Source organism: Aythya ferina (assembly GCF_964211825.1).
Source record: "Aythya ferina genome assembly, chromosome: 13".
In the NCBI taxonomy this organism is placed as follows: Eukaryota; Metazoa; Chordata; class Aves; order Anseriformes; family Anatidae; genus Aythya; species Aythya ferina.
The window spans coordinates 16,046,209-16,059,273 of NC_140311.1; the positions used below are offsets into that span (position 1 = coordinate 16,046,209).

General features: G+C 50.6%; 1 protein-coding gene across 18 annotated transcripts in view; it reads left to right on the forward strand.

Annotated features, from left to right (window-relative positions):
• Positions 1 to 13,065, forward strand: part of ARHGEF9 (Cdc42 guanine nucleotide exchange factor 9) — a 178,806-nt gene that overhangs the window by 141,410 nt on the left and 24,331 nt on the right. For all 18 annotated transcript variants that reach the window (XM_084535003.1, XM_084535016.1, XM_084535015.1 and 15 more), the window contains one exon: positions 1,434 to 1,565. In XM_084535003.1, coding sequence (XP_084391129.1) covers positions 1,434 to 1,565 — 132 coding nt within the window. The remainder of the gene's footprint in view (positions 1 to 1,433; positions 1,566 to 13,065) is intronic.

Sequence of the window (13,065 nt, forward strand, 5' to 3'; positions counted from 1 at the left end):
AGCACCTCGCTGAGGCGATTTGGAAGTCTGCTGCAGCGCGATGATGCAGCGACTTAATGAAGTTGCTGTTGTCACAGGGCCCAGGGACTCAGACAGTTGCTTCCAATCAATGCTGAGAGGTTAATTACACATTTACCTGAACAGCAGTCTGAAATCCTCACCGAGAAATGAGGAGTGGGGTGATTCGTAGTTGCTTTGGCACCTGCCAGTGTAAGTGGAACCAGAATAGCGTGTCTATCTAGATGCCCCCCATAGCTGGCTGAACCCTTACAAGCTGTTGGATTAGATTTTGGGATGCTCCCATCCTAGGATTGGCTCTAGTTCGGCATCAAAGCCAGCACTGCACTAGTTTCAGAGCCAAAAAAACAAAAAAGAAAGCGTTTTTCATTCTCAAATCCTGGTCCTTACCTTGTAGCTGAAGTCGTCCTATTTCCTTCTGTGGTGTTGCAGAGTGAGAGATGCCCACAGGGCAGGTGGTGGTGAATTCACCCATTTTTAATAAATAGATTTTAATTAACTTTTTAAAAAGTCCAGCTCATCCCAATTAGTGGAGGGTGACTGCATTTGTTCTCTCAGAGAGTGGGAGAGAGAGCGCTGTGTTTTCAAGACCATCTGCTCATGAATCCTTAAAAAAAAATTCGGAGAGGAAAACAAGCGTTAGCCGGAGGCAGAGAAAGGGTGAGGGCATTCTGGCAGCCGGCCGGGGAGGCCTTGCCAGCAGTGGGGCTGGATAGATTTTGGGAGCTGGGGAGCTCTGACAACCCACAGGAGAAGGGACTGTCATTGCCTGATAGGGTGGGAGGAGAGGCAGCAGTCTGTAGGGGTGAATTTTGGCAGCCCCACCGGTGAGGGAATGGATATCCCACTGCAGATGACTGGTAGCTGGCCTGATACCTCCAGGGGGCACTTGCACGGGGATCCTTTTCTACAGGGAGAGGAGGTGACGGGGAATTTGCTGCCCTAAGCACAAAGTGGGCAGGAGGCAGGGGTTGGAGGCAGCTGAGAGTGAGGGAGCTGCAGTAGCCTGGTGAGAGCGGGGTGCTCTGCCGGGGCAGAGCCAGGGGCTGTGGGGACAGACGGGAGTCCTCGTGCCCCAGGGAGCCCCGCAGGGCTGTGGGATGGGCACCTGCAGCAAGAGCTGGGGGTGGCAGAGCAAGGGGACTGGGGACGGTGTCCTGCGGCAGTGGTTGTGCTGTCCCATTGCTCGTTGCAGGGAGAACCATAATGGCCATGCTTTGAATGTCCCACTCAAGTGATTTCCTTTTGTTGATCCCCCATCCCCAGTTTGTGGTCTGAAGTCAGACAGGGCAGCTTTGAGAGTTACAAAAGGGCCAAAATCTTTTTAAAATTATTGCCCCTTCCTGTTCTGCAAAGAGAAACATGCCGTGGCTGGGAGCAGTGGCTCACATGGCCTCATTCTCTGTGCCCTCCAGGGAGACGATATCTTGGACCGCAGCTCAGAGCTGATCTACACGGGAGAGATGTCCTGGATTTACCAGCCTTATGGACGGAACCAGCAGCGTGTTTTCTTTCTCTTTGATCACCAGATGGTTCTCTGCAAGAAGGTAAGGACATCCAGGGAGAAAGCAGCACTGCTAAGGACATGCTGGGGACAGGCTTTCCATTCCAAAGTGGTTTTTAGGGCAAGGTGGCTGTTTGCTACATGTGCAGAGGAGGACACGGAGAGCACCACATGCTAGAAATACTGAATTACAGGATGGTGAGTATAACATGATAGAGGGTTTTTTATGCTAGTAGCAAATCCAGCTTCCACTTGTTCATTTCATGCCTTTTTCTCATGTGCCCCTTGTTTTGGCTCGTTGCCTCACTTCTGCTTCTGGGTTTTGGCTGCAACATGTGATCTGAGATTAGATAACCCTAGAATTTCTGTATGAACTATGAAGCCTGGCGCTTGGGCAGACAGCTCAATTACTGCACCAAAGTGATGACTGTTGCCTCTTGAAGAAATACCAGCCAGCAGTCTGGTCTGAACAGGGTGTATGTGCTGTCACTCAGGGACACGGATTTTAAACCTCATCTTCATGTAGCTGCCGTGTTTTAGGGGACATCTCTGCCATGAAACCCACCACGAAGGCAGAGAAAGGTAGTGAAGAACCAATGCGTTGCAGCATTCATAGCAGCAGATGGGCTGTGTTTTGGAGCAACTGTGTTAGGCAGCAGCAGCAGAGCTGTATTGCCATAGTCCCGGTAAGGTGATCCCAGCTCATTATCCTCACAGCTGTTCAAAGCAAAGCGACAGAGCTCGGAAGTCCGCGGCCGAGCACGCCGGGGCTGCGCTCCTGTCACGTTGGGTAGGCCGAGGAGAGGCTGAGTGAGGCCTGCGCCGTGTGGCAGCCCTCCGAGGAGCGCCCAGCGCCTCAGGGAGCCGCGGGGGTGTGGGCGTGGGTGGCTCCTGACTCACCGCGGCATCACTGCCCGCTGCCGCGCCGCGGCCTGTGCAGCTCAGTGGGTGGCACTTGCTTCTCCTGAGTCACGGCTGACTGAAATTTTGCCTTCTGGAACGCGTGTGCTTCCCCCCTCCCCCCCCCCCCCCCAACCCTCCCCATTGTGCTTTTCACATCTTTCCCATTTCTGTTAAAAAACAAAACAAAAAAACAAGCAACAATAACAACGTCAGATGTTCGGAGAACTGTCAAAATGAGTGGAAATGTACAGCTGGGTTTAATATTTTCTTTAATCTTGACCTCCTAAACTTTGATTGTGGTCCTGAATTTCTGATTCGTAAGGCAGCATCCAGTTTGGCTTGTGCTGGGTCTGATGCAGAGGGGTATCGAGCATCGCCCCCTGCCCCAATTCACTGCTGGGGCTCGAGAGTTTGGATCAGTATGCTAACAGTGCTGCTGTGTCCTCTTCCCTTATGCATTCAGAAGGCATTTTGTGTTGTGCAAGAGGCAATGTCCCACAAGAGAGGCCTTTGTAGGAAAGCACCCTGCACATTTCTGCCACCTCAGAGACAGCGTGGTGGTTCTGGGTCTTCCTGGCAGGGACCAGCCCCGTGTCAGGGTTGGGTGGGCCCTGCTGCCATTACTGAGGTCTGGGGGCTTCAGGGTGATGGGGAAGAGGGGGGTCACTCATCCAGTGAGCCCGACACCATGGGCACAGGGACCACGCCAAGTTGTATTGTCTCCTTCTGCATCTGCCTTTCCAGCACCGAACTGCAGTGTTTGTATTTCAGAGTGATGGGGTAGGAGGGGAGAGGGGGCTACAGCTGGACTTCCCCATCTTGATAGTGTTCTCCTTAAAGTTGTTAAGAAACATTTTTCAAGGGCAGAATTCAGAGGAGTGTCAGCTCATGTTTTGGGGTCACGTATCCTATATAAAATAAATCAGACTGATTTGTAGCCTGTGTTGGTTTGACCCTGCGTCAGGCTCTGCTGTTGCAGACCACAGCAGGCACCCAAACCTCCCCATCTGTGCCAGTGCCAGACCCTGCAGCTTTCTTAGGGAGGCAGCATTTATATCAAGGTGCAGGAAGCCAGGGGTCAGCCTCCTTTATCCTGGGCTTCAAAATTATCCTCTGAGGAGATGAAACAGGACCCGCAGACTACCAAGAGATGGGAGATGGCAGGTCTGCGGGGGTGCTGGTGCTTCATCTGGCCGGGGTGGGCAGAGCACCACGTCGCGGGGTCAGCTGCAGCACAGCCTGGTGCCAGTCATGGGAATTGAAGTGCTGGAGAGTGGCACGTGGCTTGCGAGATGCTTTCATGTCCCACTTGCACAAACCCTCAGGGAAAAGAAGTTGCTGGAGTCCAGAAGGGCAAGGCAAAGCGCCTAAGTTTCAGATTTCCAGAAGGTCTCAGAGTCCAGACTGGTGCAGGGCTGCCAGCTCCTCTGCCTTGTATGCAGGGAGAATTAAATCTTTCAGAGGCTTCCAAAGCAGCTGACTGAACAGGACTCCTGGTCTTCCAGAGACAGGCAGTGAGAAAATTCAATCTGACCTGTATTTTTTGTAAAGTTTGTGTAGTTACTGAGTCTGATCAAAACTTTCAGCTTTGGTGCCATTTATCCTGGCACATCTCAGTGAATCTTCCTCTTCAGTAAGTCTTCTGCATGTGTGGCTTTTCTTCAGGTACAATAAATTAGTAGGCGTGACACATCTTTAATTGTGACACGGTCTATTTGAGAAAACATTTGTTTTTTAATTATAATGGTTGAATTTTACCTGTTTATTGGCAAAAGAGATTTTTAATATAAATAAGGAACTAAAACCAATTTCTTATGCAAATATATCACAGTTGCTTTAGCTTGATGAAAGCGTGCTAGATACCCTGAGAGGCTTGAGGAAGACTAGAGTGTATTTCAGACAAGATCTTCCGCTCCTCCTGATCTTCTTAGCAGTAGCCTGCACATCTTCCTCACCTTTAATACCTGTTGTCTCACTGGTAAAACGTTGCAGCTGCCACAGCTCAGTGCTCTCAAATCCCCTAGTTAATGCATATGGATTCGTTGGCTTGGCAGATGCTGCCTCATGAGTTTCTGATGGAACAGATACAGCCTGGCTCCATAAGCTTTGTGACAGTTTTGGATGTTGGTATTCTCTATTGTTTGCTTTGAACTCAATTGTCTACAAAGCTTGTCACGCGCTGGGCTCACAGCACTCACCAGCTCATGCCGTGGGTGATGAGATCATTTCGATGTGGCAAATACTGGCTGGAATCAGCTTCACCCCTCTGGGCTGAGGCGAGGCGTTAGTGGCATTCTCTGATAGCAGCAGGTGCATGTCAGGTCCAGGAGGTTGGTACATGAATTCCTGCAGTATCCAGAAAAGAACTGGCGAAAGCCAGTTCTTTTTCTGCAAAAATTTCATCAGCTTTGTGCTTCCAGCCAACCAACGTGCTGGAGATACCAGAGCACGCTGCTCCTTGCATGTCCCCGACCCTTGTGTGTGCCTGTAGTGCAAGCTGCTGATCCTCCGGGCGTGCTGTAGTGCTGCTGAACCCAGACAGAGTACCAAAACTACATCTTTAGCCCAGGTAACAACTTTCTTTCATTTGTAGCCATTAGTTAATAATTATTCTTTATTTTGCTGCTCGCAAAGCAACACGTCCCCTCCCTATGTAAGTCTGAGTTTCCTTCCTAGCAGCCCTGCTGTCAACTGGGGAGCGCTGAGGACTGCTTCGTTCCAGCCGCTGTGTCCCATGTTGGCCTAAAGACAAGGCAGAGCCCACAGTCTCAAAACCCATCTTTCTTTTCACCATTCCTGTGTTGGATTGTGTTTCTTCCACCAGCCATACATGCAGGTGACCTAGGAGGGTGTCAGCAGGCTATCATGTGCTACCAGGAATTACCATTCTTCTTTTTCCTCCTGATCCATCCAGTGTTGCCTAAGGAATTTAAGGAATGTAAGGGCCATTGGCCACAGCAGTATTTCCAGTACCCACCTACCTCCTTTGAGCAGCAGTTAGTGTATTCCCAGATAAACTCTCTGCTCTGAATATGACCTACTTTCTGGAAGCTTTGCAATCCCTTTCCCTCTGTTGATGTCTGGAAATCTTTCAAGGTTGTAGGGGTGGTTTTTTTTGGACGTCTGGCCAAGGCGTTTCCATGAGGGAGCCGACTCTCAGGGTGATTCTTCCCAAGGTCTTCGCACAGTTGCTCCCCTGCTCGATACTCCTGCAGAGGATGATCAGGAATGCTGGGCAGGAGCTGCATTTGCTGCATTTATCAGTTGTTCCCAAACATTTCAACCAAGGCTTCAGCATCTGCCTCACCTTTTGAAATCATGGGGCGTCCGCAGCTCTCTGCAGGTTGCTCCCTGCCACCATGAGCTCCTCTGCCCCAGAGCGAGAAGTCCCAAACTCATTCCCATGACCATCGCGGATAACTGAGGGGCCTTCAGACACAAACCTCGTTTGTGGAAAGGAGTAATTACAAACGGCTGCATGCAAATGTGCCTGGCAGATGTTATGTCCGCCAGTATGGGTGTATTTAAGTCTTTCTTCCAAGCAGGAAACTTGCACTAAGATTTACAAGGCCTGCATGAGTAAGAGCAGCAGCAGCAGGTGGAGGAGCTGCTGTTGTGGCAGCCAGCTCTCAGTTTTGGCAACCATCTTGCAAAGCAACTCGTGTGGGAAAGTCTTCACAAAGAAAATTGATTTCTGAGCTTTACAGATAAATGTATTTGGCTCGGATTTTCCCATCAGAGACAGCACCGGTCACTTGCTAATATCACCATTAAATTAATTTCTGGTCCTAGGAAGTGAGAATTCTAGTCAGATGCAATTACTGTGTCAAGCATTCAGCAGCCTGCCTGCCGAACTGCCGGGGGGTGCAGGCAGGCACTGCACAGCGTTCCCAGAAGCTGTGGCAAACGTGGTGCACTGAGGCAGCTTGGCCAACAGTTCATGATTAAGAGCCACTGGGAGAATGATTTGGACTTTCTTTGCAAAGCTGGGTAACTTGTGGTTATTGGACTAACGTCAAGCTCTCCTAATGCATTTTCTGTCTGTGTTTCCTGAACCAGAGGTTGGGAGTTGGGAGGACAAAGTGGTGCTGCCTTCAGAAGAGGGTGTAGGTCAGTCACCCTAACCCGAAAACGCCTTTTGGAAAGGAAGAAGGGAATAAACTGTGTAGGAAGCAAGCACTGGCCTCAGTTTGACTTACCATATGTCTATAATCAGGAAAGAAGAATACATATTCCAGAGTGCTAACTGTAATTACCAAGAAATGAAGTCAATCCTTGATGATGTTAGCATTAAAAGATGTTGCCTTAAAGGCACAGGGTCTACTTTTCGTCTCAACCTGAAGCTGAGAGGGTTTGACACGGAGATGCTTTAAATTTGCAAATCATAGTACTTAACATCCCGGACTGTGACACGCCGTATTAATTATGATCATAGCGTGTTACGCTGGGGGATGCTGGAGGTGCTCACCATATAATAGATGAACATCTTTTTTTCTGTTCTGGGTAATAGGTTGGGTTTCCCCGGTGGGCTCAAGAGTACTGTGGCATTAGGCTGGAACTGACAGCGTGCAGCAGGAAGGGTTAACAGCATCTTTGCACCCAATGATGCTTTTCTTCCACCCATGGTAGAACAAGGCCTTGGTGGGGCTCCGTGTTTCGTGTTTGCTGCAGCACCGAAAGAGCAGTGGCTGAACAAAACACAGTTGGGTTTAATTTGCACTTTTTATGTGTCTCTTGTAAGCAAGATGCAATGTAAACTCCAGCTTGTGTTTTATTGCTATTTGCTGTCTTCCCTTGAGCTCTCGGAGCGAAGTAGGTTGGATGAGAAGCAAAATGAGACCAGTTTAATAGCAATAGCCGGACAGCCAGCCAGAAATAGCTGTGCTACAGGAGATAGAGTAAATAAGATCATCCTGTCAAACTCCATCGCAGTTCAAGTTTCCAAACAGGAAGATAAAAGAGACATTTCTGAGCCCTTTTCGTGTGAGAAGGTCTAGTTCCCAGATCGCTTCTGCTAAGGAACACTGAGGTAATCTCTGCACCAAAACGCCGGCCCTGCTTTTATGGCAGGCAAATGGGTCTCACAGGGCTGGCTGCAAATCTTGTTTGCAAACATGACGTGGCACTGGGACAACTCTCAGTACTTCAAGTGCTTTTTTCACCCACAAGGAACACTGTTTGACTTTGGCAGCACCTCACACCCTTGCTTTTTTCCTCCCCGTAATCTAAACCTCCATAAAACACCCCGTTTTGGGTCGGGGCAGGCCGTGTTTCGCTGTTTTCAAGCAGCAGCTCGCTGAGGCTCGGCGGTGTGGTGTGCTTGCAGGTGAAGCACTTTGCAAGCTGAGTTAATGAGATAGCATGAGATGAGCATGGAGACAACCAAAAAACCAGGCAGGGCTGAGGATGGTCTGGTCACAGTCCCAAAGAAGAGGATCAAGCTTTTAAGGAATGGTGTTTCCAGAGCCCCTTGGAAGCAGCAGGGTCAGCAGGACTCAGGAAAGCTCCAGCTTGGAGGTAGGGGAAGGCTGGAGGTTGTTAGTTGCTAATTTAGTGGTAGAATCCAGAAAGGGCTGAATTCAGCAAGTCATTCACAGTCAGTGTTTTGTGTTCTGGATGGGGAACAGATTTAGCCTACTCATCTAACTACAGCGATATGCAAGATGCTGCACAGCATTCTCTGCGCCTCATTTATCGCTCTTGCAGTTGCAGTGGGTGTAAATCTGGCCCACAAGCGAAACCTCAAAAGCTGAAAATGTAACCCTGCTCCCACTGCGTCCTGTCGGTGGCACGACTTCAAGCCCCTGGGAGCACACCCCAGGGAACGGGAAGGCGGTGCCGTGCCTGCAGGAGGGTTTCCCATCCCTTCCTGGTGTTAGTTCTTTGGAAACGCACTCGCCCTCGCCTCGCGGCTTCGCATCTGACTGGGCTTTAGGTGGAACGAGGCATCGAAATGCCACTGCTGCCCCACTAAATGCGTTGAGCAAAAATAGCATTTCCACGTAAACGCTTTCGGCTCCAGGCCTCCCCCACTCAGATCCCACACCGCAGCTTCATGGAGCTGGCGAGGGTGGATCGAGCATCTCTCCCCAGACCCTTCCCAGGGAGACAGACACGGCTGAAGAATTTGGCAGCAACCTGCTGACCTCCCCAGCACAGCTGTCCTTGTGCAGGGGAGAGTTACACAAGCGGGCAGCGCAGATGTTTTGGTTCCCACATTCACCTGGGGCATCGTGCAGCTGGAGATCGGGGCCGTGCCGGGGAGGTGGTGCTGGCAGCCCCCCGTTTCTACGAGCTTTCCCTCATTGTGCTTTCAGGTCGCGCTGAGCAGCCCCCATTTCCTTGCCCTTAAAGGCTGGCTAAGCCCAAACCACGGTGTCCGACATGGTGGTTCAGGGTCACTGGCATCCAGCCAGGGCTTAGATTTATTTTCTGATACCAAGATTGTTTAGGGAAAAAAAAACAACAACAGAGTTCATTGAGTTTTAGGGTCTCGTTTGGACAGAGAAGAGGCCCAGCTGTGCCGTGCACTCTGCAGAGGTCGGTGAGAATGGTGCAGGACTGTCCTGTCTTAAAAACCATTCCTCAGTCAGATAAGTCTAAATGAACAAATGCTGGGGAAAACTGTGTCCTCAGCATTCAAGAAAACCAGGCTGTGCTGCTTTCTTCAAAGGGTTGCTTTAAGGTAAATTAGATTTTAAAAATGTAGGCGCTGAATCTTTTTTTAAAAAGCCAAAGAATGTTGAAAGCCCTCATGACTAAAGATACCCAAAGACACGGCGAGGTGGCAGCGTGCCATGCTCTCATTGCTCACGGCAGGCCGGGCAGAGTGAGGATGGAGAGCAGGCAGGCAGGAAAATCAGGACAAATTTCGGGAGTAAATTGAAAAACCCTGCTCGCTCCCTCTGCTTCTTCCATTCTGCTCAGCAATCGCTGCCCAGGTCAGTGAGAAATCCCCTGAGCGGGGGCTCGGACCCACAGTGCGGTTCAAGACAGCTCAGCCTTTCCCAGACTGTGGGCTGGTGTTTGGGTGTCATTTTTATAGACCCTGATTTAGTCTTTTCCCAATCTCAGCATCAACTCTTCACTATATATCGACTCAAATCGATAAATCAAATTTAGCTGCTCACCAAGTTGTAGAGTTTCCAGCTCGGCAGGGTCCCTATTTTCAGCCTCATCCCCGAATCCCCGTTCTCCTGAAGAGCCCACAGCCTGCAGGCACTGCTGCTTCTGAGCGTGCGGCTGCCTTGCTGCCTCATCTGCGCTGGGTTTCAGTTACAGGGTGTTTAGGGCAAGCCCTGGCTTTGCTTTAGCTGTGCATGCACAGCGTGATGCTCGTGGCCTTCCAGCCCCGAGGGCTTCAGCAGCAGCTCCTCGCTCCGGGCTGTGTTCTGGGGTAAGGAGTAGTGAGGGAAGAAGCCCGCTGCGGTCACCCAGAGCAAAGTGTCTCGGAGAGCATCCACTGTGATGGCCTTCCATGAGGCTGGGGTGGGGACGGGGTGGCGATCCCCAGCAGGAGAGCCACCCTGTGGCCTCCCAGCAGCTCTCAGGCTGTGCTCTGCCTGGTCCAGGGAACCCCAGAGCACGGTGTCTGCTGCCCCCAGACTCTATCTGCCACCCGCAGAGCCCCCTCACTGCCTGCCCATGCTCTGCCAGCTCCTGGTCAGGCAGCGTGTACCTCCGAGCTATTCTTAGAGGGCCCCGAGCTGTTAAAGAGCTGCCACCACAGGCTTTCGGTGTGCCTGCACCCAGGGGCTCGGTGCATCCCTCCTCCCAAAGCCCTTCTGCAGCTGCTTCGCCATGGGGACGTGCGGGATTTTGGTAGCCGGGAGGACCAACAACCTGCAAGTGTGATGAGAAACTTGTAAGAGATTATTCTGTGGCTGGCGTTTTTTCCTATCGTCAGTTTATAAAAGGGATCTAATGACTCATGGCTGCAAATGGCTCTTCCCCTGCTTGCGTTTTACAGACGCCTTGTTTTATGCATGAGAAGTAGAGTGTGACCTAGCATAGAGTAAACCATGGCTCTTGGAAAAAAAAAAAAAAGTGCCATCCTCAAGTCATAACAGTAGCTTAAGACCTCGCAGCCCCTCCCTGCGTGCCACCCACAAAGCAATTTACAGGAGGAGTTTGTGAAGTGCATGGAAATGGCAGCACCCAAAGGGAACAGGAACGAACTGCCTGGGACGTGCCCAGGGCCAGCTCCTCCTCCGAGGCTGCCTGGGGAGAGGGCAGGGATCCATTACATTCCCCGACACCGACCAGCAACCTGCGTGGTCCTGCACTGCAAGAAGCATTTGAATTGCTGACAGCCTGCCCACGGCAGCAAATCCCAAAAGCACAGCCCCTCTGTGCCCCCAGCTCCCGACAGATCCCACCAGGTCCCGCTCCCCACCGGTGGGACCATTGGCAAAGGCAGTGCCTGGGACCTGCACAGACAGGAGCTCACTCCTTTCTGAGCCCTCCTCCTGGGCTTTTCCCAGGCAGAGCTCACCCCAAACCTTGCCCTAAGTGTGTGCAGAACAGGCGGCGTGCCCTTCTCCACACAGGACACCAGCTTTGTGCAAGCAGCAGCAGGCGCCCCATGCGGGCAGGTTCCCCGGTGCGCAGCCCAGAGAAATCTCTTCCTCGTGTGCTGCTTAATCTCTTAAATAGCTTTTAATTCCGAAGCCATCTTGCACTAGCAACTGACTCCTCATGATTAACATCCTATTTCCTCTATTCCTATTCCCAGTGGCACGGGGGGTGGCTGCTGTAGGGCACAGCACCCCCCAGCACCAACAGGCAGCGCCTGGCTGTGGGGCTGCGGCCCCCGGTACCCGCGGCAGGAAAACCAAGCTGGATTGAAGCTGGGGAGCAGGGGGAGAAAGCCGTGCTAGGGCAAGTAGTAAGAGTTATTGAGCAGTCTGATTTACGGGTGCAATCCTTAATAGAGATGTCTAGATCCAGTGTGATAATTTGGGGGTAGGTGCATAATTCATCGTGGAAGCCACGGCGCAACTCCACATCTTCAGCTTTTCCAATTAAGGGCCAGCCTCGGCTTCCTCGTGGCAGTCACAAATTAGATTTTTTTTTTTTCTTTCAAGCCTGGCTAGAGAAAGTCGCCTCCCCCCTTCTGAGAGGGGGCAGTGAAACGGGAGCTTTAAGTCAGGGTGGGAGCAGGATAAAAGGGCCCAGGCAGGTCCCACAGGCAGGGCCCCCCCCCCGAGCACAGCCGCTACCCCAGGCACAGGCACGTCAGCTGCAGACCTCCGAGAAAGCAAACGCAGAGAGCAGAATCGTGGTAGGTTTATGTAATGTGTCAAAACTTCGTTTTGTGCTCCCATCAAATACATTTTTTTGGCTTCATCTTTTCCTTGTGAATTCTTGGTACATATTATGTGAACAGACTGCAGAGCATTTTATTCAGAAGAGCTTAATTAACCTCTCAGCTAGAGAAAGAAAAAGAAATCACAGAAGCTGTAGGGTAAAAAAAGATCATATTCAGACAAATAAGTGCAAATGACCTAAATGCATCAATTTTCTTAAGAGCCATGCAATGCAATCTGGATGCAGTCTGCAGAGACTGCAGGTTTATGTCGCTGCTCCTCGTGTTTGCTGTCCCAGCCCGCGCCCTGGGGCTTCTCTCATACTGCCCCTGACGTCCGTAATAATCCTACCTGCTCTCATCCCTTTTTGTCTCCATCTGTCGCCTTTCTCTTAGACATCATCAAAACGTAGAGCTGGGAAGGACCCCAGGAGATTAGCTATTCCCTTGCAGGATTAAGTATACTCAGATCTTCTCTGATGGATGTTTGTCTAACCTTATTTCTGAAAATCTCCAGGGAGTGCTGTCCCAAGGCTTCCCTATTTTGTCTGTTCTCCTGCATATCAACTCTTACAGCTAGAAAGATTTTTTTCCAAGTGTCTAATCCCCTTCTCCCTTGCGGTAAATTAAGCCAAGCCACAATCAAAATGGAGAATAATTGATCACCAGCCTTCTTCGAAGAAGCTTTCCCATTTTGGAATACCAACAGCTTGTTCCTTTTGATTTATGTCCTTTCTAGATTAAGCAGCTCCATCTTTCTTGGCCTTTCCCCACCGATCAGGTTTTCAGAGCCTTTTTTTCCCCACATTTTCTTGCACTTAATGAAACATTTTTATTTATTTATTTATTTTTGTATGACATCCAAAACTGGACAGTTTAACCAGCTGGTCTGCATGCTGGCTAAACTGTAGCTAGATAATACTGTACTAATATAGCCAGCATATAAACAAACCTAAATCCTAGAGCTTAATAATTTCTTCCCGATTCTCTCCTGTGGTGTCCCTGGGATAATCAGGAGTGATAGCAGCACACTGTCCCTGCTGCAGGGGACACAATCTAGCTGCAGTTATCCATCTGCTGTATGGACTGAACTTTCTCAAACCCGTGTGCATACAAACCATGCACTGATGTGTGGAAAATGAAAGGGTCCCTTGAAAACTTGGGTACCGGTGCTGGAGTTCATGGCCAATGGGTGGGGAATGGTCCTGCCATGATGGAAGCAAGGAAGAAATGCACCGCTGGCACAGGGCAGTGGGCCTCACGCAGGTAACATCCCTCATGGACCAGCTCAGAGCTCTTCTGATTTCCTGGGCATCTCTGAAGGGTTTCACCT